At 44.4% G+C, this 23,484-nt stretch overlaps 1 protein-coding gene across 4 annotated transcripts in view; it reads right to left on the bottom strand.

The window, feature by feature from the left end:
* Nucleotides 1–23,484, bottom strand: part of NNT (nicotinamide nucleotide transhydrogenase) — a 77,726-nt gene that overhangs the window by 29,171 nt on the left and 25,071 nt on the right. For all 4 annotated transcript variants that reach the window (XM_006095382.3, XM_014461425.2, XM_014461423.2 and 1 more), the window contains 10 exons: nt 15,239–15,372; nt 14,761–14,952; nt 13,513–13,666; nt 10,697–10,858; nt 9,387–9,497; nt 8,444–8,589; nt 6,788–6,983; nt 4,776–5,009; nt 3,550–3,710; nt 1,635–1,814 (listed from right to left, as the gene is read on the bottom strand). In XM_006095382.3, the coding sequence (XP_006095444.1) occupies nt 1,635–1,814; nt 3,550–3,710; nt 4,776–5,009; nt 6,788–6,983; nt 8,444–8,589; nt 9,387–9,497; nt 10,697–10,858; nt 13,513–13,666; nt 14,761–14,952; nt 15,239–15,372 (1,670 nt within the window). The remainder of the gene's footprint in view (nt 1–1,634; nt 1,815–3,549; nt 3,711–4,775; nt 5,010–6,787; nt 6,984–8,443; nt 8,590–9,386; nt 9,498–10,696; nt 10,859–13,512; nt 13,667–14,760; nt 14,953–15,238; nt 15,373–23,484) is intronic.

The raw sequence follows: 23,484 nt of genomic DNA, 5'->3' as shown, positions 1-23,484 counted from the left end.
GAAGAAGGAAAGGAAATGGAGAGGAAATAAAAGAGGCACAGACAGACAAAATTGGACAAATAGTGCTGATACATTTAAGAAGCTGAAGAAAACCCTATAAGAAGAAAAGGAGAAAGGCAAGAAGGTACCCATGATGACACTCCGAGATCTAGGTACAAGTCCTCCGTCCTCCGCCCGTACCAGAATGCCACTGGCTGTGCTAAAATTCCAATCTCTGGTTTAATTTTAAAATCAGTGCTTTGACCAACCATACGAATTAGTGAAAATCTGCTGCCCCCTGCTGGTCATTTAAATTCACCACATGAAGCAAAGCCAAACTAAGGGGAAAAGGTTCATTTTTAGAAAAATTATTTCTAATGTAACTGAATAAATGTTTTCTTCTTCATAAACATTTGGGTTTAAAAAAAAAAAACTCCAAAGCCTGACATTTTTCAAACAGGAGACAAAGAACCTCCCACCTTTCCAAAATTTCCTCAACAACTAGAGGGATTTAATTTCAAAACCTCTTAACTTGGTTTTAAACTTGGGCTATCAAATCCTTTGTTTTATAATATGACCAAAGAAAACTATTTTTTTATTATAAAAAGACAACTCCAGCATTCAATTAGCAGTGAGTTTTTCAATTAAAATAGAAGAGAAAATCTCCATTGTTAAATAAGGTTTTTTAAATAATGTAATAAAAGAATGAAGGTGGGTTAAGTATTCTTTTTCTGAATTATTAATCAGTGTGAAGTTCACATGCTGATTTCACTCAGTTTCATGCTTGTCCTTTCACAGTCATTGGAAACGATTATTTAGAGAATAGCAACTATAATCAGAAAAAGGTTGCTAGTCAAGCCTTTAATTATTTGCAGGATATCTTCTTGCCATCAAGAAGAGAATTAAAAACAAAAAGGAAGCTAGGAAGTATTTTTCTTGTTAATTTTCTTTCTTTTCTTTTAAAACAAACAAACCATGCTGACCACAAAACTTCAGGAGGGCACTCTCGCAGATGACCAGTGGGAGTGTCAATTGCAGCAAGCTTTCCCGAACAGCACGGGAATGTTCAGAAAGAGCCCGTAAAAATGTGCACACCCTCTCCCTTCTACGAATCAATCCTAAGACAAAAATCAGAAGTGCCGAAGATGTATTTATATACAAAGAGAAATAAAAATCACACAACCTAACAGGTACAGCATTAGGGGAAAAGGTAAATATATTTTTATATATCCATGTAATAGATTAGTGATGAAGTCCCTTAAAATAATATTGAGAAAGCATTTTTCATAAGAAAATGGCAAGAACATAGTTTGTAAGATTTAAAAAACTAAATGTGAAAGTGTACCTGGTGATTAGACAAGGGAATGCACAGATATGTAATTCACAAAGAAAGAGCAGAAGGAAATAACCCAAAACCTGAAGGAGTTCTTTCAGGCGGAGGGAGTCAGAAGATTTTTATTTTTTCATTTTCCTAATTATCTACACTCAGTACTTTAAAAGCAGCCTCGCAAGTTGATTCAAATGCTACACACTGGGATTCCTGAGAAAGAGAGTGAAAGCTGAGGTAGTCATCTTTACCACAAGTAACAGAAATGACAGAGGCGCCCTCCGGTGCAGAACACCATTCCCGGGTCTGTCAGGCACGTGTCTCTTACCACACACATGATGTAGGACAGGATGGCCCCGGAGGAGCCGATGAGCGCGCCCACGATGGTCAGCAGGTTGTTGTTGAGCAGGAAGCCCTCGGCGCACAGGGCCCAGCCGGAGTAGCTGTTCAGCACAGTGATGACCACGGGCATGTCCGCACCCCCGATGGCAGCCGTCAAGGTCACGCCCTGGGACGATAAGCAAAGCGCGACTCAAAATTAATGCAACACAAACACAGCCTCTGCCCTCGAACAGCTCGGTGCTTCATCATTCCGGTTTTCCAACGACTATCGTTACACACACGTTTCAGTCTGGCCACGACCAGGCACCTCCTGTCTGGCCGAGTCTCCCACAGATACAGCACACGTAAACACTGAACCGCCGCCCCCACCAAAGTCCCCCCATCCCTAAAAGGCAGTGATGAAAAGCAGGCAGAAACTGGAGAGGAGTCCACCCTTGGAAACCAGGGACGGCGCTGAGTGCATTTCCCAGTTTTTATGGCTTTAGCCTAAGGGCAGGCCCTGTCCTGCCAAGTGAAACAGCTAGAACAAAATACAATCCCACAGTCTCACTCGTTTGAAGATCGGAGGGTAGGGTTTAGGGCGACTAAGGCAGCTGGGAAGTGAGAAAGTAAATTCTGCACAGGAGTAGGCTAGAGAAAGAAAGCCCCGAATTCTGTGCTTGAACTCTGCCCACATCTCTGGCTGACTCCTGAACTAGGCATATGCGGGCAGACTCCAAACAATCCTACTGAAGATGAAATAACAATAGATTGTTGAGATGTAAACTGTGCATAGGAAAGAGAGTCAATAATATTGTAGTAACTATGAATGGTGCCAGGTGGGTACTTGAAAAATCGGGGGGAGCATTGTGTGAAGTATATGATTGTCTAACCGCTATGCTGTACCCCAGAAACTAAGACAAAGTCATACTGAATGTAAACTCCGGTTGGAATTTTTTTTTTTAAGATTGTAGCTGCCCCCTGCCAAAGGGGAGCCAGAATTTGAAATCTGGATCCAGCCTGCTGAGCTGCCTACAAAAACTAATAAGGAAATCATTATAACCAATACTCTTTGAAGGAACACAACAGACTCTAAAGTCTCTATCATTCACGATATCCAGGATGCAAGCCCAAATCACTAAACTAGAGAGGAAAAGGGATTGTGGAGAGAAAGATTTTTGCTTTTTATTCCCTGTATTCCTATATACTCTGAGTTTGTTACAATGTGAATATATTCATGTATTGCTAAATTAAGTGAAAACCAATTATATTAGGCCATGAAATATTTTACTCAATCTCATAGAGTCATTAAGTATTTTTAATCAAATTCACCTCTCCTCAAAAGTAACAATTTTTGAAGTTTTACATTTCAATGCACAGGTTTGATTTTGGCACCTTTTTTTTTTTTTACTTCTTCTGCCCTGTTAGATAAAAAAAATGTTAAAACTATTTTTCTTTTGTTCAAAATAAAACAAAAATCCATGCTATATAAGTCAAAATAAAAATAGATCATCAGTGGTTGTATATAGAATTTTAAGTTACTTAGTGTTCTAAAGGTTCTGTGTTGAAATCACAGCCAAACTTTTAGGATTACATAAAAATCGGTCTCGTTTTGCCCAGCTGGTGTGGCTCAGTGGTTGAACGTCCACCCATGAAATAAGAGGTCACGGTTCAATTCCCGGTCTGAGTATATGCCGGGGTTGCGGGTTCGATCCCCAGCAGGGAGCGTGAAGGAGGCAGCCAATTGAAGATTCTCTCTCATCATTGATGCTTCTATCTCTCTCTCCTCCTCCATTCCTCTCTCTGAAATCAATAAAAATATTTTTTAAATAAAATATATCTATTCCGTTGGGGGTCTTAAAGAGATAGAACTATAACTAGACTATACTCTGATAAAATACGAGTTCCTCTCCAGCTCTTACCATGATCGCAGAGAGCGCCGACACGGAGCCCAGGCAGAGGATGCCCGTGCCGAAGCTGGGGTCCAGCATGTAGGGGATGATCCCACCCAAGCTGGCCGTCAGCAGGCCCGCGTTGAGCATGTGCCTCCCGGGCAGCAGGAGGGGCGCGGAGTTCAGGATGCCTGGAACCAAGCACAGGGCAGTCAGAACCGAAGAACCCCTCCCTCACAGTGTCCGTCCTCTAACCCTAAACTACCAAAAGGCAACGTTAGAATTAAAACATGGTATTCGAAACATCACTTCCTATCACCAGATACTGAACCATCAAAGCCAGTTCGAGTTCTTCCCATTAGCAGAAAACTAGTGGAAGCAGGAAACGTATGCCTTCATATAACTGTCCCCTACTGGCTCCCACCACACGTCTTCACTCTGGTCACGGAATCCTGAAAAGTCACTTTTCCCGTGGGACCAACACAGAAGTTAAACGTTGTCTTCTTCCTTTAAAACTTCAGAACAACGTCCTAGCACACCTGCATTCCTGATTCCATCCACTGAGCCCGGAGCGGAGGGGCTGGTCTGCTAGCTGTTTGAGGACGAAGGGTAAGACAGAATGTCTTAGGCGGGAAGTTCTTCCCGTGATGTTTAAGTTCCATGGAAGGTCCCACTTAATTGTAATGAGTTCATTACTGAGAGGCAAGACCAGATTTTTAAATCACAAACTAGTTTCTCTCGAGACTCGTTTTTTCCATGAAAACCCCGGAAGCAGCCTAGGTGGGAGGGTTTCTTTACTTCTATTTTCGTGTGTGGTTTTAGCAGTAGCAAAAGTTGCCAAACTGGAGCCCAGAAATGCGCATTTGTTTTCAAGGCAGGTGCCGTATGCTCATCACACAAACGTGTGCAATGAGCTCCCCTCTGTTCAGAAGCCAAGGATTATGACGATGTCACTTGGTTCACATGTATCAGCCAACGTCAGTCACTCGCTCTGCGCACATTTCTGTGTCCTGGTTTCCTGCACTAACTGCACGCAGAAGCAACAGCTCCCGAGCCTTGCAAGACTTTATAAGACTTGTAAGGATCCATGAAGGGAAGCACTTTCGTGGAGAGGAAAAAGGCGTATATATTCTGAGTGCTACACAAACGCTTCACCTAACGGGTTCTACTGTTTAGCTACTTTCTGAAATTTTAACGGGCCCTCCCAGCCCCCTAAACAATAGATACTCACCTCCCTGTGGTGCCGACTCACTTACCCTGCAGTTTTCCGTAGGCAATAAGGGAGCCGCTGAAGGTGACCCCGCCGATGTAAGTCCCGAGGTAGGCCACGATCTTGGTGAGGTTTGCCGCTACGTCTGTAGCGAAATGCGGATACTCCACAATGTACTCGGCTACGCAGGTCAGCACCGCCGCCAAGCCCACCAGACTGTGGAAAGCAGCCACTAACTGAGGTAAGTCCGAAATCTGGATGCGTTTGGCAATTGTCAATCCTGTCGGGAAATGCAGGTCAAAGAGAAATTAAAACGGGACAGACCCTGGAGGAGGAACCGCTACAAAGGCCACCCTTAAGGGGCTCCCTCTGTGTCACCAGTAAAGAAGCATCTGCTTCCTCGCATGGGCTAGCGGTGCCCTGAGGGGACTGTATAGGCAGTAAGGACGCTGGCTACATACACTCCTTCAAAATAGCAGGTTTTCTCAACACACCTAGCCAAGGCCCAGCTCCAGAGGGCCTCCTCCCTGCACAACCTTCAAAGATGGCCCTGGCCTCGCGCATCCTCAGATTCCTGAAAGCTCCAGTTAAATCCCCTGAAACTCTCCCCGCCGGCATGGATACCCCAAGCCTGTCACACAAGAACCAGCTGGACATGAAGAAGGCCTAGGTTTTCAGGTGGGTGGACAGGGCCAAGTCCAAAGGTAATGAAATGCAAATATCTGGGTAATCAATGTCCAAATCAGGCGATTCTGAAGGAGTTGCACGGTTCTGGCCAGGTGATATAAAAGTGCTGAGCTCATCCTATCCTATATAATAAAAGGCTAATTGCAAATCAACCGAATGCAGAATGACCGGTCACTATGACGCACACTGAGCACCAGGGGGCAGACGCGCAATGCGGAAGCTGGGCTCACGGCTGGTGAGCACAGCAGCAATGGCGGAAGCCTCTCCCGCCTCCACAGCAGCGCTAAGGACCCCGAGGGGGGATGTCTGACTGCCGGCTTAGGATATTCCCCAAGGGGTCCCAGACTGCGAGAGGATGCAGGCCGGGCTGAGGGACCCCCACCCCCACCCCAGTGCACGAATGTCATGCACCAGGCCTCTAGTGTCTAAAGGTTTTCCTGCCTGAATCCCCAGCACAGGCACCTTCCTTCAGGGTTTTTCAGTCAGGACAAAATGGGGCTGAAAGCTAACGTACTGATAACTACGTATTTAGCCACCAGCTCCTCAGGATAAAAACATTTGTGTGTATAAATACACACACGACTTTTTACTCCTATCAGTGGAATGGAGCGCACAGTTTTCAAATAATAATAAAGTATACAATTCTCTTTAATGTAAATTCCATACGGCCAATTGATTTTCACAGAATGCTTTTGTTGATTTTTGCCAAACTCTGGTGCCTGCAGCCAACCTAGTGTTTGCTGATGCCTTTGTGCGGTTCCCACGTGAATGCTGGTTGGTAATTTTGTTAACAGTAACAAACAAGACGAAAGTGAAGCAAGATGCATGTGAGAACTTGGCTCACTGTCAACCGTGTGAGCGACGACTTCGCTGGATCGCACACACTAGAAGGATACTGGCCCAGTTTTTGTGCTATTCACAATATAATGGCTAAGGACACAACACACTTTTCAGTTGAAGCTGTGTTATCAACATTTTCTCCAGTGCTTTCTCGGGTCTGGATAATCAACAAAACAGTTAAGTGAAACCATGGCCAATGTCAAGCCACCAGAGTGGTCATTAAACATGGAGTTGGGAAGAGATGAACAGTAGCCCATCATTAGACAGTATTTCTACCAGAGACAATAAACACGGACAACCTCAAGAGCCAAATAACAAAATCTAAAAAATTAATTAGAAAAGTATGGATAGCATTATTACCTTTGTTTCTACTATAATTTATCTATTTTCTTTTGGTGAATAGTCATCACAATTGGTATAATTCTCATTCAAACACAAACACTAAAACATTTACAGAGTAAGTACATCAACTGAGTCAAAAGTGAGAAGTGAGCATGGGTTCACAGGAAGGCAGAAGCCCACAGTGCTTACCAATGGTGCCGCCCAAAGCCATGGCTCCCGACATCTGAGCCAACAATTCCGGGCTCGGGTTCAGGCCTCCAAGGGTGGCTGCCAGGCCTCCAGCCACGCCGATCATGCCCAATGCATTGCCAAGACGAGCAGTTCCCTGGGTGGAAAGGCCGGCCAGGGCACCAACACAGCACAAACCTGAGCCCAGGTACATGATCTTTCCAGAGGAAGAGGGAGAGGGAGAAGAAGCGGGGGGGGAGGGGGGCGGGGAAGGGGAGAGAGAGAGAGAGAACATCAAAACTTTTGGTCTATTAACACAGGAAAGACCGCTTGTGAGGAAACGTGATTCTCTAAAAACATCTTTAAATGCAGACAATAGAGAAACCACTATGAGCTCTTCTTTTAATATTTCGGTATATTTTCCTACCCATTAGGGATACTAAATACTCTCCATTGTACTTGCAATTATACCATTCATGTAAATTGGCTTCTTCGGGATTTGATGGCATGCACAAATGCATATGAAAGTACCTAAATCTAAATTATGTCATTATGGGATCTAACCAAATGCTGGAAAGGAGGCGACCGCTGACGCTGCCTGTGCCAGGGGACCGGGCCACACACTGCACGAATGTTGTAACTCCGTCCCATGAGATCCCCGGGAGGAAAGAATCTTCAGCCTCATTCACAGAAGAGAAAACCAAAGCCTGAAGAGGTTCCATAATGTTTCCAAGGTCAGCTGATCGGTGAGTAGCAAATCTGGGTCAGACATGGGTCTCTCTGACTCACCGCTCCAGCTCTTCTCAAAAAGAGACTGTGCTCATTCAACAAATGCTACATGTTGGAAGCAGGAGAAACCAAGGGAGACGGGATCTGCCTGCTGTCTGGGAGGTTGCAATCCAGTGACCGTCATTGCGAAGACACGGAAAATACCAAGCTCAAAGTTGAGTATTATAATTACATGTAGACCTTTCAAAGTTCAACTAGATTATTTGTTTTGTTATAGAGTATTCATTTTTAAACTATATTTTTAAAATTAATTGGCATAACATCTCCTGATAACAAGAGATGATGTACTAGATTTTAGAGGGGAAAGTAAGAAAAGGACTAATAGTACTTAATAATATACTTTTTCAAATGTATTACTGATTTCATTGCATCCCTACACCAATCCAGCCTGGTGCAAAAAGAGGATGGGCCCTGACCGGTTTGGCTCAGCGGATGGAGTGTTGGCCTGTGGACTGAAGGGTCCCAGGTTCGATTCCAGTCAAGGGCATGTAACTTGGTTGTGGGCACATCCCCAGCAGGGGGTGTGCAGGAGGTGGCTGATCGATGTTTCTCTCTCATCAATGTTTCTGACTCTCTATCCCTCTCCCTTCCTCTCTGTAAAAATCAATAAAATATCTTTTTTAAAAAGAAAGAGGATGCTAATAACCTTCTTGACTATTTGTACATGTGGAAAAACTTGGGGACAAACAGGGGGACCCACATTTGCACATTCAGGGAGTGGGTCAACCTGGCTCTAGAATCCAGGGTCCCGATGCTTTATTTGACCAAGATGTTTCTAGAGTTACTGTTGTATCTGCATGATAAAGTGTGGATATTAGTAATGAGAATGTTACTCCAATTGAGGGAAAAACAGTGGCAAAAATAGCAACTTTCCGAAGAGCCTCTTACTTGTTCAATGTTATAACCACTGGAGAGGGCAGCTAAATATCCTCCAACAAAGGTACCAGCAGGGAGCAGATACAGGTAGTTGTATTCCGGGGGGTCAGTGGGACGCTTAAACATGTCCAGCATCCTCTGAGTCACCAGAAAGCCACCTTATCAAATAAATATAAAACAGAGAGGTTACCTCATTGAGCAACACCATTGTTTTAACGTGCTACAATTTTTCTATTTTAAGCACCTTTATCATCTATGGATAAATATCATGTTAAGTAACAGACGGTCAAAATTAGATGTTACTTTATTATTCAAGCCAGTTCCATTGAAAGAGGGGGGAAAAAACCCTAAATTTGCTATCAGGCAGAACCAACTATTTCCGCATGACTACAAGTAACTAGCCATTCAGACGGCGTGGGAATGCAACCCATCAAAGGCAGGGTTTATTTTCTAATAGGTTATCCTGTTTGTTAAAGTCTATAATAAATGATAAGAGAAAAAGTACACATCAACGGGCACTGGATTTCTTGGACCCATAAAGAATTTTTAGCTACAAAATAGCATCAAATGGATATCGTGCACAAATTAAGTACTAAGCGTCCAGTTTTTAGAAATAAACGCAGGCTAGGCTAAGGCAAAAGACTAAAATTTTTATCTCAAATTAGACTTATCTAGAGATGTTATGGTGATCATGCTTCATAACTTAATGACCAACTATGCATGTAATAACTTCCTAGCTAACTTGTATTTGTTTTATTTCTTTTGGGACCTTGAAGTTATATCAAAAGAGTTTCTAAAACTTACAGACAGGCAAAGTAACTAATTTCCCTCCATAGAAAGCATTTATGAACTGAGTGAAACCTTTTTAATGGAATGTCTATGTTATACTCATTTATATTTGCTTATCATGTCCCTGTTCCAAACAGCACCGTGGCTTCTGTCGCCGCCATCGTACCTGCGATGTTGACCGAGGATATGAAGGTAGCAAGAGCAGCGAGGCTCTGAGCCGTGGTGGAAGGGTACAAATGCCCGCCCATCAGCGCCAGCCCACCAACTGCAGTCAACCCTGCGAAGAAAGCATCAAGATGGTAAACAGCCACAGTGACACCGCCAATCAATGTCACAGCGGAGGACGTCACAGGCACAGGTTCACGAAGGAGAAAGTTCTCACACAGCCTTCCCCCTGAGGTACCATTTGGGCAAAGAGTTAACAACACCCCTCCCCCTTTTGCATAAGATTCTGACCTTCCTCAGTCTTTCTATCTCCGTTCCCCTGCCAACGACATAAATCAAAAAGGTCGTTAGACAACGCTGCTATGGTGGAAAGGGACCCCCGGGGATAGGCTGCAACTGAACTGGAAGGAACGGCCCCTGGACTAGAATACGTGATGGTGAAGCCATAGTTTGGTACTTCTTGGAACTGGGCATCATCCCTGCGGAGATCCCGAAAGCCATGCCTATGGCCATGTTATAAGAGACGCCCACAGCGGCCAGGAGGCGTCCAAGCAGGGCAGCTCCCACGTGTGTCCAATGTGGGTCTCGTTCCTCAGATCCAAGCTCTCACTGGGGGCCACAGGGAACAGCCCCCGGGCAGGGTGTGGACTGCAGCAGGGCCCTCTGTGAAGACTCGCCCCCAGGGAGCCGCCGATGCTGCCCTACTGGCCGCTGGGTCCTGCCCCATAAGCTTCAGGTGAACCTGACATCAGGGGTGGCAGCTGCAGACTTGCTGGGCTGCACACTCAGCTGGATCTAAGAGCTCCAAGAGGAGGCTGCAGCACGAGTCTATGGAGCACTGCTTCCCAAATGTTATGGGGGGAGGGGGGTCCCTTCTTCCATGGCGGTCACAGCCGAAGGAAATGACAGTGGCTGCACTGCTGGAGATGGAAGCAGCCCAGCCCAGCCCCGTGCCTGTGGGAGCCCAGGCCGCCACAACCACAACCCCTGACGCCAAGCCAGACCATTAGCAAACACAGACTTCATAAACCTCCTGCAAAGCACTCTATAAACCAGGGGTGGGCAAACTTTTTGACTCGAGGGCCACAGTGGGTTCTTAAACTGGACCGGAGGGCCGGAACAAAAGCATGGATGGAGTGTTTGTGTGAACTAATATAAATTCAAAGTAAACATCATTACATAAAAGGGTACGGTCTCTTTTTTTTTTATTTTTATTCATTTCAAACGGGCCGGATCCGGCCCGCGGGCCGTAGTTTGCCCACGGCTGCTATAAACCCATGCAAACCCGAGGCTGGGGAAAGAGGAACAAACCTGAGATGGCATTCGTCACGGACATCAGTGGCGAGTGGAGGGCAGGGGTCACTCCCCAGACGGTGTGGTAGCCCACAATGCCGGCCAAGCCGAACGTGGTCACCATCTGGGAAAAGGCTAAATTGGGAGCTGAGAGGCCCAAGCCCAGAATCCCGGTGAGACCTGGAGAAGGAGAGGGAAGAGGATGAGCTGACAGCCACTTATCTCAGGAAGATTGAAAGCACATGCACACCCACAGACAAGCAAACACGTGGAATAGCCAGTGCTTTTCAATTCCACACCCTTGCCAGTAATGAGCAGATTTCTGAGACATGTCATGGTTGGGAAGGGGGAGAGAGGAGGGATCGAGGTATTGTGAACAAAGCTCAACTTCCTGGCCACCTACCCCCAAAATAAAATAAACTGTAAAATCTCTTCAAATTGTTGAGTCACCTTAATAGCAATGTGCACATTTCCCTTTGTGGGGCTTGTTCCCTGCCCTGTTTTAAGTTTCACTGACAATGTCACGTGTGTTTAGACAAGTGTTTTTCTTCCCAATGACAGGCCTATAGGTCTCCCCAAGCATTTCCTACTCAGGCAAGACACAACCTTCCTCTGGCAGGGCTCCTGTGAGGCCAGGTCTATGTCATCTCAGATGTGGCTGAGGGAGAGGGCTTGAAACGCGTAGGAAGGGTTTCACTGCCTCCGGCACCTCCCAGACATATGGCTTCCACCCACCCGGCTCGGAGTTTTGCAATTGCTCCCGAATCTGCGCTGGACTGCTGGCCGGGCAGGCAGCGCCAGCCTCAGCACCAAGTCAGCAAACAGGATTGTACAAAGACAAGGGAACACGGCCAATTAAATTAAGAATGTGCACAATACAAACAGTCAGCTCTGGACACACATCTTTAATTATCGCCTTTCCTAACAGCAAACATGTGGACGGCTGCTGGGAACAGAAGGAAGGGGGACCCAGTGGTCAGGAAAGGCAGAATGAGAGCAGGCGGCCAGGGAGCTGGCGTTGACTTTTCCTGAAGAGGGTCCTTTTTTCCCTGGATGCGAACTATTTCTTTATAAGTGGCACAGACAGAGCATGTAGGCATTGACATTAATTTTACCTTAACTCATTCAATAAGACCGTCGTTTTCATTTTTACTTTCCCACACACATAGAAGATTTCCAGTGCAGAGGGAAAGTTAGATAGGATATTGTCTGGTGCTCCAGTTAATCTTTAGAGAACCTCATGGGGCTGTGGTTAAGAATAACTTTCCTCGAGCCAGAGTGCCTGCATCAAATCCTGACTCGGCAGCTTGCTAGCTGTGTGATCTCAGACAAGTCACTTAACCTCTCTGTGCTATAGTATCCTCATCTGTAAAATTATTAGACCTTTGTCCTCATGTGGAAAAAGACAGAAATCACATCTGCAGGTTTTCTTATCAACTATTTAATAAACTAATGTGTTTTCTACAATACACGTAATAATGTCAGATGTGCAATTTCTATAGTCTGTATAACACAGGAAAAAGAAGAGAAAGGCAGAGAACAAAGAAAGGGGGGGAATAGATTCAAATAGATTCCTAACACATACACAATAAAAAATACGTGTTTTCATTACAAAGGAGGAAGGTCAAGGCAAAGAAAAACAAATACAGGGCCATCCTTTTGTTCACTGGAATATGTCATTGTCATACCTATTAAAATGCAATAAACTTTAACTTTACATAAGAAAAACCTAGAAAAATAAATCATCATATATTCTCATGAATCTCAAACAGAAATGGCAATTTACAATCCTACTGATAAATGTACTCTCTGTGTACATTACAATAATCCAGCTTCTTTCTTTTAACAAACAAGTGCAAGTAGGGACACTGCCCATTTACTCACAACGTTCACAACTAGAGGTTCTCTTAGTCATTTTGCTGAGGTCTGCTTTTTATTCAAGGAGAGTTAACATACTTAGCTTTCAAACATCTGGACTCACATGGGAATTAGGGGAATGCTGAGGCTACAAGAATTCTCTGTGCCTGGTGCTGGTCCTTAATTCTTCAGTTTGCTTTTGTTTGGGGTTGGTTTTGGCTCTAAGCAGATCTAAACACTTTTAATTTATTCTATGAGAGAGAAACCAATATAATATCAAATACCCACATGTCAGACTCAACAATTCATAGCCAGAATGAATATTTATCCTTATGTGATAATAACTCTGTAGTGTTTTCACAAAAATGAATTTAAAAACAAAGACTGGCTGTTAAATTGTAAAGAAAAGAGATAATCGCTTAAAAATTGGATTTTTTTGTACGAGGTGGATAATTTAGAATGTTGGCCAAATGGGTTCCAAGGCTATGCCTGTACTGCCCACTCTTCCGAGGAAACATCTGGTTCCCCAGTGTTCCTCAGTCTGACCCAGCTGTGCTGACCATCAGAACTGATGTTTTATAAACCGCCAAATAAACAAACAACCACATTTATACGCACTTCACGTCAACACGATCTGACGTACACCACTACTCAATATATCTGACGTAGATAAAAATATGAACAATCATATTTAAAATGTTTTTATAAAAGGAAACGTATTCACCGCCTGTGTATGCTTTCCCACACATTCATTCCAGTATATAGCATGGTGCCTGTTAGCTCCTGGGGTAGCAAATCTACACAATCTCCAACTCCACCGGGTGGGACAGACAGCATGTTTATGGAAAACTGCTTCTACGGGCCCAATTCCTAATGGAATCCAAAGACGGGCAAAAGCATTTCACTGACTACTCCTGACATGACTATCCAAATTCAGATCATCAAGACCACACGCTGGTGAGTGGGAGGGGCCTCACCCGCGGTGTACGCCGAAGCCGTGGTCATCGTTTTCTTGAAGGGCGTGACTGTCGCTGCTTTTTCAGCTTCCAGCTCAGCCACTGTCTTCGGCTTCTCTGGGGCGCCTTGAGGAATGTTTTTCGGTGTGGGAGCGGGGAAAATCACTTCACCATCCTAACAGGAATTAGCAAAAAAGCATTTCTTAAGTCAATCCAGGGTTTTAGAAATAGGTTGGAGGGGGAAAAAACTGTTCTTTTAAAAATACTTTTAAATAAATTTGTACAGCCCTGGCCGGTGTGCTCAATGCTTCGAGCATCAGCCTGTACACCAAATGGTTGCGGGTTTGATTTCCGGTTGAGGGCATGTATCTGGGTTGCAGGTTTGATCAGGCCCTGTCCAGGTGTATGCAGGAGGCAACCAATCGATGTGTCTCTCTCACATCAATGTTCCTCTCACTCTTTCTCTCTCTCTCTCATTTCACCCCCTTCCACTCTCTCTATAAAAATCAATTTAAAAATATCCTCGGGTGAGGATTAACAAAAAAATAAATAAGTAAAAATAAATAAATTCATATACTAGTAATTTATAAATTATTCTATAAGATAGATAAAAGCCTAAGTGACCATTACGACTGGTCAACAGAACAACCAGTCAACCGGTCGCTATGATGCGCACTGACCAACAGAGAGCAGATGCTCAACGCAAGAGCTGCCCCCTGGTGGTCAGTGTGCTCCCACAGCCAACCTCCCGCCCCCCCCTTCCCCTCCCCGCCAGCTGGCCCCGATCGCCCCAATCAGGACTGGGCAACAGGCCGAGGGACCCCACCTGTGCACAAATTCGTGCACCGGGCCTCTAGTTTTATATAAATATATAATGCATGTTTATGTAAATATGTTTGTGTTACACATACATGCATAGATACACAATTTGTATGTGCATAGAACACACATGAAAGAATACAGATCAAATCCTTAAAAGCACATAGGTTTGAGAAACATTTCATTTTCACTTTATTCAATTCTGATTTTTTGTTTTGCTTGTTTCCGTTTTTCAAAAGCTATGCATATTTTAGGTGTGTCATGTGTGTATATAAGTCTTTGCAATAGCTAAGTCATTCTGCATTTTTAAACAATTTTATTGGCAAAAAAGCAACACATCACTACTTTATTAGAATAGGTCCCAATTCCAAACTAGGATTCTTCCGTGGACAGACACCCTAAACCAAGTTTGCAATGAAAACTCAGGAAAGAACAGATCTCTGTACCCACCTTCATCACGACAGTCCCTCTAATGACGTGGCCCATTGTACCAAAGTCAAAGTCATCTTTCACTTCAAAGTAAAAGTTATCTTTGTCAGGGCTGATGGCCTTCAGGAGCTTGGTGATGTTGTTGGAGTACAGGGTGCTGGCCTGTGTGGCCATTCGGCTGGGGAGGTCTGTGTAGCCTATATGAGTAACTCCCTGAATGAACAAAAATGCAGTCAGAAAGGCCTATTCGTATGCTCCCATTCTTTCCAGGACAATTCACAGTCATAGGCAAGGCTACGTTTCGAAATTCTGTATCTTTATAAATACATACACATCCTCACAAACAAATATACTTTCAAAAGGAGCTTTAAACGTGCCTATTTTTTATTTTTAAAATGTTCAGGCTTTGGTTTTTCTAAATACATAACGGAATAAACACTCACACAAGTCCCTGGAGATGTGGGAATTGGTTCATAGAAGAGGAAGCTTTGAGTGATACCTTATGAACATACAGTTCTCCTGGCTTCGTGGTTTCAAAGTTTCCACCAGCCTCTGCAGCTAAATCCACAACAACTGAACCTTCCTTCATTGACTCGATCATTTCTCTACTAAATAAAACCGGAGCTTTTTTACCTAATAAAACCAAAGAAAACAGTACAAATTACATCATCATTTTTTAAAACTATATTCTGAGTATTACAGTCGTCTCTGGGCACTCAGGAACTCAGCGTCTGAAATTTAAACTCCTGCAAGAGACCCCTAAAGTCCATGCCACAGGTGAGAGTGGTCAATCTTAAGGAAGCATAGGATGTGAGCTGCAAAGCCAGGGCGGGGATGGAGCCAATCGCTCAGCATGGAAATCCCAGCACTGCTCTTCCCAAAGGGTTTACCTCCAGGACCACTCATGAGAGAGAAACATTTTGCTTGGTTTGTTTTTGTTTTTGTGGGTTTTTTTTTTTAAAAAAAAAAGTATAATAATAAGCTATTAAGGAAACTATGTGCTCCCAAATTGGACAATTCATGAAAGTCACAAATGTCAAGGGAATATTTGATAGTAATATATGGGTTACAAAACAGAAGCTTCCTAATCATTTTAGCAAACATCACCAGGTATTCCTGCATGTTATATTAATCTATCCTAATTTAACACAGGATAGCTCTGAGGAGAGTCAAGAAAGTGCCATGGATGCATGGTCTAATGAAGCTGACTTAGGCAGCCCTGTGGTGCACCAACACAACCCCTCCATCTCAGTAGAAAAAGACTGCGAAGGCTAAGAGGGCTGTGTCCAGAAATGCAGAGATCCTGACCCAAGCTAAAGTCAAGCAGAGTACTTTTTTTTTCATGGGAAATCCAAAAAAAAAAAAAAATCAAATGACCTTTATTATACAAATACATTTATACTTACATGTTGCCTAAAAACAGGTGGTTAAACCCCAAAAGACCCACAAATTTATCTGGTGGGCAAATGGTGACTCAAGCTAAGTACTTTCTATGTGAGCTCCACCCCTGGAACCAGAGGAAAATGTTCTCTGAATAATTAATTACTTGTCTAAGGAACCACGGAAAAAGCCAGGCCAGCAAAAACTTGGGTTTCACAAACCAAAGGCCTGGAGATACTCCTCAATGTACTAATGCCTACGAAACACATTGGTCAACGGCATATTTTAGCAGATTGGAGAAATCCCTAATGAGCTAATTAAAGAAGAAATCTAAAAACAATCTTTTACCTAATAATTAAAGAACATACTTATTTAGAAAACTTTGATTATGTTAATAATTTCCCTCTCATAGCAGCAAATTTCCATGTAGCTAAAAGTCAAAATTTTACCACAACTCTATAAGCTATGGAAATTCTCACAAAACAATCTCACACTTGAATAATAGCATAAATAAGAAAATGTATAATAGTCTCATATAAATTATAACATGTGTGCCTTCCAATACATGTTAGATGTACATTAGCTACCAAAATCCCTAAAAAACTAATCAATGAGTATTTATTACACATTCTGATTTTACCAGTTAATACAAAATGATTTAAAGGTTATCTTTAAAAACAGAAATAATACTGTTTATTTCTCAAGCCATTCAACTTAGCTCAGAACAAGGCTAATTCATAAAAGGGCCTCAATGGTCCAGCCGGCGTGGCTCAGTGTTTGAGTGTCAACCTATGAACCAGGAGGTCGTGGTTTAATTCCCAGTCAGGGCAATCGAACCCAGGCCTGGGTTGTGGGCAGAAACCCCAATAGGGGGCATGAAGGAGGCAGCCAATCGATGATTCTCTCTCATCACTGATGTTTCTGTCTCTCCCTCTCCCTTCCTCTCTGAAATCAATAAAAATATTTTTTTTAAAGAAAGAGCCTCAATGAAATGGTTATCTTCATAAAATTCGGGTAAAACACAGGTCAGCCGTGTTTCTCCTCAGGGAGACCCACGCCAGATCGCCTTCCATGGGTGCTGGTTCCTCACCCTCACGAGTACGTCCAGAGCCTGACAACCTCAGAGACCACCTTCGACATTCCACATGGTCCTTGAAAACATCTGACTTCCTACTGCTAACGTCGCTGAGCATTTCAGTCCCGAGTACGGTTTGCAAGACCAGGTGTCACCAATGGAAGAGAAGGGAATTAGGCTAACAGTCTACAGGCCAGACCCTACAGTGGGTGTTTCCTACATCTAGTCCTCAAGTAACTCTGCAAGGTAGAAATTTTTACCCGCTTTCAGAGATGAGGAATCTGAGAGACACATTCGCTGTTAACACTCCGGTGTGGGGTGAATTTCCCGCCAAAATATAAGATGGCTCTGTCTTTTGGTTTTGTTCCATCCACCAATTTGCAAGACCAGGTGTCACCAATGGAAGAGAAGGGAATTAGGCTAACAGTCTACAGGCCAGACCCTACAGTGGGTGTTTCCTACATCTAGTCCTCAAGTAACTCTGCAAGGTAGAAATTTTTACCCGCTTTCAGAGATGACGTTTCCCGCACTCCAAGTGTTAAGCGGTGGTACCGGGAATCTCGATCTACTCATCTGTCTCCGAGTCAGGATCTGACCCCCAATGAACAAATGAAATGCGACCAGATAAAATGACAAAGTGGGGAGGAGGAAAAAGGCTGTCAGCTGCTCAGCAAATTCACATTTCTTATGGGCTGAACTGTGCCCCTGGAAAATTCATGGTTTTGTTTTTAAATTTGTGTGTGTTAATTTAAGTAGAGTTGGATTTTGTTCTAGTAGCCCTGGAAGGCTACTAAAGTGTTCTCTTCTTCCCGAGCACACAGCTAGGCGACAATCCCCAGCTTCCCTCACAGTTAGATTTGGCCGCATGACTAACTCTTAGCAAAAGAAATGTGAGCAGGACTGGTGTGCGCCACTGCCAGGGTGATATCCTGCACCTAGAAGGGTTCAGGAATCTGGAGAAGGGGCTGCGATGTAAATTAAATAAACTAGACATGAAATATAAATTTGGAATACGTGGGAGAGCCAGATGGAGCTTAGCTTTTAGTAACTAAGTTCTCTCTGAATCTCCGGACCCAGGGCTTTGTATTCACACATTTTTGCCCTAAAGCAAAGCAAACACACATATCAAAGGTAAAGTCTGGTAAGCAGTAAACTATCCAGTTGTTCAGCTGTTTGACCAGCAGCAGGTCATAACATGTAGATTTTCAGGTTTGGGGAATGCCCTCAGCTGTCTGGCAGCAGGCAATAATACTAATCTTCAGCCCTGCTGAAGCCTCAAGGTTGACCCACCTTTTGATGATCTTCTTGCATTTATGACCTGCTGGAATTAGCCCCCAGCACGCCACGACTAGGCCTCCCACACACACCCCTCTGCGTCCCTGTCCTCGGCTGGCTGGAACAGAGACAGCGCCCAGAGTGACCTGCACAGCTTCATGACGGTGATGGCCACATTGTCACGCCTGAATCCCCCAGGGGACCACATGAAGGAGAGCTGCCCACCAATGTGTCAACCATCCACCACTGTTAACTCAGCAAGAAGTACACTTCTAGAATGTCTGAGCCATTACACACTTCGGGGTTAAGTTGTTATGCAGCTAGACCACGCTAACTGCTACTAAGCACAAGAAAGGATGGGGCAAGGGGGATGCAGGAGATGCAGAAATGCACAGGGTGGGAAGTTCTCGCTGTTAGCTCTAGCGGGGGCTGCTTCACCTAAGACAGCCTCCGCCTCCCCATCCTTTTCCACCCTTTTCCACTCGGGGACTACCCGCAGGGAGCACAGTGCTTCCCAATGTTGCGACATACTTTTGGACAAATAACAGACCAAACCAGAATACAGTTCTGTAGCGCACATTTTCCTAACAGAACATTTGTTAAATTTAGCCCCGTCTCTCACTAAATGTGCTCAAACACACTCTAAGAAGACAAGACTGATGAATGGAAACAGAAAACTCCCCATTCTGGCACCCTCCTCTCGATGACAAGTCGCCCTGTGGGTGTTGAAATCTACCAAGAGGTGCGTAGACAGCCGGTGATTACCAACCCTTGGTAACGATGTTGCAACATGTAAGTATTTCTCTCTGCCCTTCACAATTCTCAAAACCAAGGAAACTTTGTAAAAGTAATATTATAAAATTCTACACAACTATTCTATACAATAATATATTTAAGGAAGAGGAGGATGGTAAATGAATCTGATTACTCAGAAAAAAAAAAAAAAAAGTTAGGCCCAGGCGGTGTAGCTCAGTTGGTTAAAGTGTCATCAGGATACAACGGTTGCATGTTCAATTCCCAGTCAGGGCACATTAAATAAGTGCAACAACAAATCAATGTCTCTCTCTCTCTCTCTCTCTCTCTCTCTCTCTCTCATCATTTTTTTAAGTTAAATAATTCAACTAAGTTGGAAATCACTGCTCTATATAGTTTTGTCCTGGAAGATCCTAATGCTTGCAGAAGAAAGAACAGAGTCATCTGAACCTTTACTTTAGGGCAGGGGTGGGGAACGTCCAGCCTGAGGGCCATATAGGGCCCTGGAAATCATTTGGTCTGGCCCTGCCAAGGCATTAAGGGTGAATGAATTAAATGTTTGACCAAATAGAGCAAGCTAACTGTTAGGTTGATCATTCTGTATGGCCCACAAAGGATGTTATAAATCTCCAAATGGCCATTGGCAGAAAGAAGGTTCCCCACCCCTGCTTTAGGGGGAAACTTTGCTCAGTCATCAAAACAAAATTATCTTCATGGAATTTCAAAAATGGAGAGTGCATCGCTGTAATCCTTCTCTCGTCTGAAAGAACAAGTTTAAAAATCAGTGCGGAAAGTTTTTCTTTTGTGCTATATTTCTATTCCATGTAAACGACATGGCCGCATCACTAGAGAGCCCATGCTGGTTTTCAGAAGAGCTCTCTCAGAGAGCTCCCAAATAGTCCAAGAAATCCTGGGAGTGGGGAGTTGGAGATATCACACTCCCTGATTTCCAACTATAACACAAAGCTATAATAATCAAAACATGAGGTACTGGCACAAAAACAGATGCATAGATCAACTGAACAGAATAGAGATCACAACTTACAAGGTCAATTAATCTATAACAAAGGAGGCAAAAATATACAATGGAGAAATAACAATCTCTTCAACAGTGGTGCTGGGGAAAGTGGATACATAAAAACCATGAAACTAAACCACTATCCCACACCATACACAAAAACAAACTCAAAACAGGCTAAAGACTTCAATGTAAGACCTGCAAATATAAAACTCCTAGAAGAAAACACAGGTAATAAACTATTTGACATCAGTCTTAGTAATATCTTTCGGGTGTGTCCCCTCGGGCAGGGGAAACAAAAGCAAAATAAACAAACAGGACTTCATCAAATCAAAAAGCTGTGCACAGTAAAGGAAACCATCAACAAAACAAAAACACAACCAACCGATGGGAGAAGATACTTGCAAGTGACATAGCCAACAGGAATTAATATCCAAATTATATAAGGAATGCGTAAACTCCATAACAAAAAAATAAACAATCCTATCAAAAATGGGCAAAGGAGCCCTGGCCAGGTTGCTCTGTTGGTTGGAGTGTCCTCCCATACTCTGAAAGGTTGCGGGTTTGATTCCCAGTCAGGGTGAGTACGGGAGGCAACTGATCGATGTCTCTCTCTCTCTCTCACTCACTCTCTCTCTCTCAAATTAAAAAAAAAATGGGTGAGGATTTTAAAAAATGGGCAAAGAACACAAAGACAGTCTCAAAAGAAGATACACAGACAGCCAACAGACATGAGAAGATGCTCAACATCACGGGAAATTCACATCAAAACCACTTCGCCTGCAGAATGGCTGTCATCAATAAATCAACAAACAAGAGTTGGCAAGGATGTGGAGAAACAGGAACCCTTGTGCACTGTTGGAGGGACTGCAAATTGGTACAGGCACTGTGGAAAACATTACGAAGATTCCTAAAAAGGCTAAAAATAGAACTACCTTACAGCTCAGCAAGTCCACTTCTGGGTATGTATCGGAGAAAAATGAAAACGCTAGCTCCTCAGTCTTCAGTTACCCTCTGCAGTGTTCCTACCCAAAATGGAGCCAACGGAGCATTCTCCATCTTCCCTTGGATAACCCTGGAAAAATAACGGGATTGTACCAACCAAGACCTAAGGAAGGCCCCCGGGATCATCAGGGTGGCAACATCTGCTGAGCCACTATTGTGTGCCAGGCTGTGTGCCAAGCACATGCCACCACGCCACCACGGGCGACAGCCAACACTCTCGCTGAGAGCACAGGGCACAGCGCAGCTGAGAACCACTGGGATCTGAGGCACCGGCACAGGGCTGTGAATGAAGGAGAAGGAGGGCTTACCACCCAGCGGGAGGCGGCAGAAACCAAATCTCAGATGGAGGAAGGAAGTGTTAACTAATGAGTAGGCTTTCGAGGGGCAGGGCAGAGCCGGGACACATTCCAAAGAGAGGGAACGATGTGTAAAGGCCCGAAAGTCCTTGGTCTATTTGAGGAGATCACCGCGGCCAGCATGACTGAAATCCGACCCAGAGAGCACTACGTTAGTTTAACATGAGGCCCCAAAGCTAAATCAGGCCCGAAAGCTACATAAATACCCACCCAGCAGTACAGACGTGGTAGCAAAGGTTGGGGGTGTGGGGGTGACCTGACCCAATCCTGGTCATTTCAGATGCCTTTGCCGAATGAGGCAGGGAACCCGGTGCTCCAAGACACAGTTATCATTAATAAACAAAGCCCCAGGCTTTCCAATAATTCCGGCTCAATCACACAGTGAGGGCCAGACCTGAGGCGGGGAAGGGGCAGCGGGAAAGCTTATGATTTTCAATGAGGTGGCCTTCAGGAAACCTTTACATGGAAGACTGTCTCTGGCAGGTAGACTTGGCCTGTGCTCCACAGTACTCCATTCTCCCTGGAATTCAGGTGACATCTGCCTGCACACGGTCAGTGCCAAAGCACCACGCTTGCTCCTCACCCCTTCCCACTCTCCCCTCCTTAACTCACTGATCAGATCTTCAACCTGATTCAGCCTCTTCCTGGTCAAATAGTCCAAGTCTATGAAAAGTCTCGCTAACAGGGTTCCAGGACACTAGGAATGCTAAAAATCATCATTATGTATATATATATATATACACACACACACACACACACACACACATACCTAAGCACGAATGACCATTCGACTGGCCGCTATGACGACACACAGACCACCAGGGGGCAGACGCTCAACGCAGGAGCTGCTGCCCCCTGGTGGTCAGTGTGCTTCCACAGCCAACCACCCTTGGTTGGCCAACCTCCTGTGGTCCCTCCCCTTGGCCAGTTGGCCCCAACTGGCCCCAATTGCTGGCCAGGCCAAGGGACCCCACCTGTGCATGAATTCGTGCACTGGGCCTCTAATAATAATAACAACAACAACAACAATAAAGCTCTCGTGTCTCAAAAGGTGTAGCAGGAAGATTATGAGCACAGCCTGAGCATGCCCAGAGCGGGGCTGCCTTACTTTCTAAGTAGTCTCGAAGGTCCAAGAGCTGGACAGGAAGGCTGGGAGCTGTCCTGTGTGCACAGTGCCACAACATGGGACAGCCAGCGAGGCCCTCTCCTGACATCACCTAAATCAAGTGAAATTCCAGCCTTGAACCGATTGCCCATCCCACTCCTGGGGTCCAGATGATGGAACGCGTATGTGGTACAAAATCCCAGGCCGCACAATAATTAGCTGGCTCCAGAAATATTTCATCCCACATACACCCCACACAAGCACAAGATCACTGTCTTTTCAAGCCCCCTGACGGATGTGCCCCTGGGAGAAAGGAAAAGTTCCCGAGTCCATTAGGTTGTAACCCGAAACGACCTGAGCGCCTGTGTCCCTCTCAGCACTCTCACCCACCCAGGCCTCCAGGACGGCCACGAGGACTTGGTCTAAGGAATCTCAACTCGGAGAACTTCTGACATTTAACTTAATCTCCTCTGGACCCAACTCAAGAAAAGCCTTAGAATAACTTCTGCTCTAGGATCTTTCAGGAGTTGGACATGCCACCAGGTGACCCATGCAGAGGTACATGCAAGGACACTGCTTTTCAAAGGGCATTTGTGCCTTTACACGATCTTTTCTATCTTTTTTTCTAGTACCCATGCTTTCCGGTTTCAGTCCTGGAGGGAGATAAAAGATCGTTAAAAAGATCTTTTTTTTTTTGGTTTTCAAAAGAAAAAAAAATATCAGAAAGGTCCTTTTCAGACCAGCTTTCTGAGTGTGTGCTCTGGACCAATGCACTGGC

This window comes from Myotis lucifugus, unplaced genomic scaffold, assembly GCF_000147115.1.
Source record: "Myotis lucifugus unplaced genomic scaffold, Myoluc2.0 scaffold_153, whole genome shotgun sequence".
Classification (NCBI taxonomy): domain Eukaryota; kingdom Metazoa; phylum Chordata; class Mammalia; order Chiroptera; family Vespertilionidae; genus Myotis; species Myotis lucifugus.
This window is presented reverse-complemented; position numbering and strand designations above follow the sequence as displayed.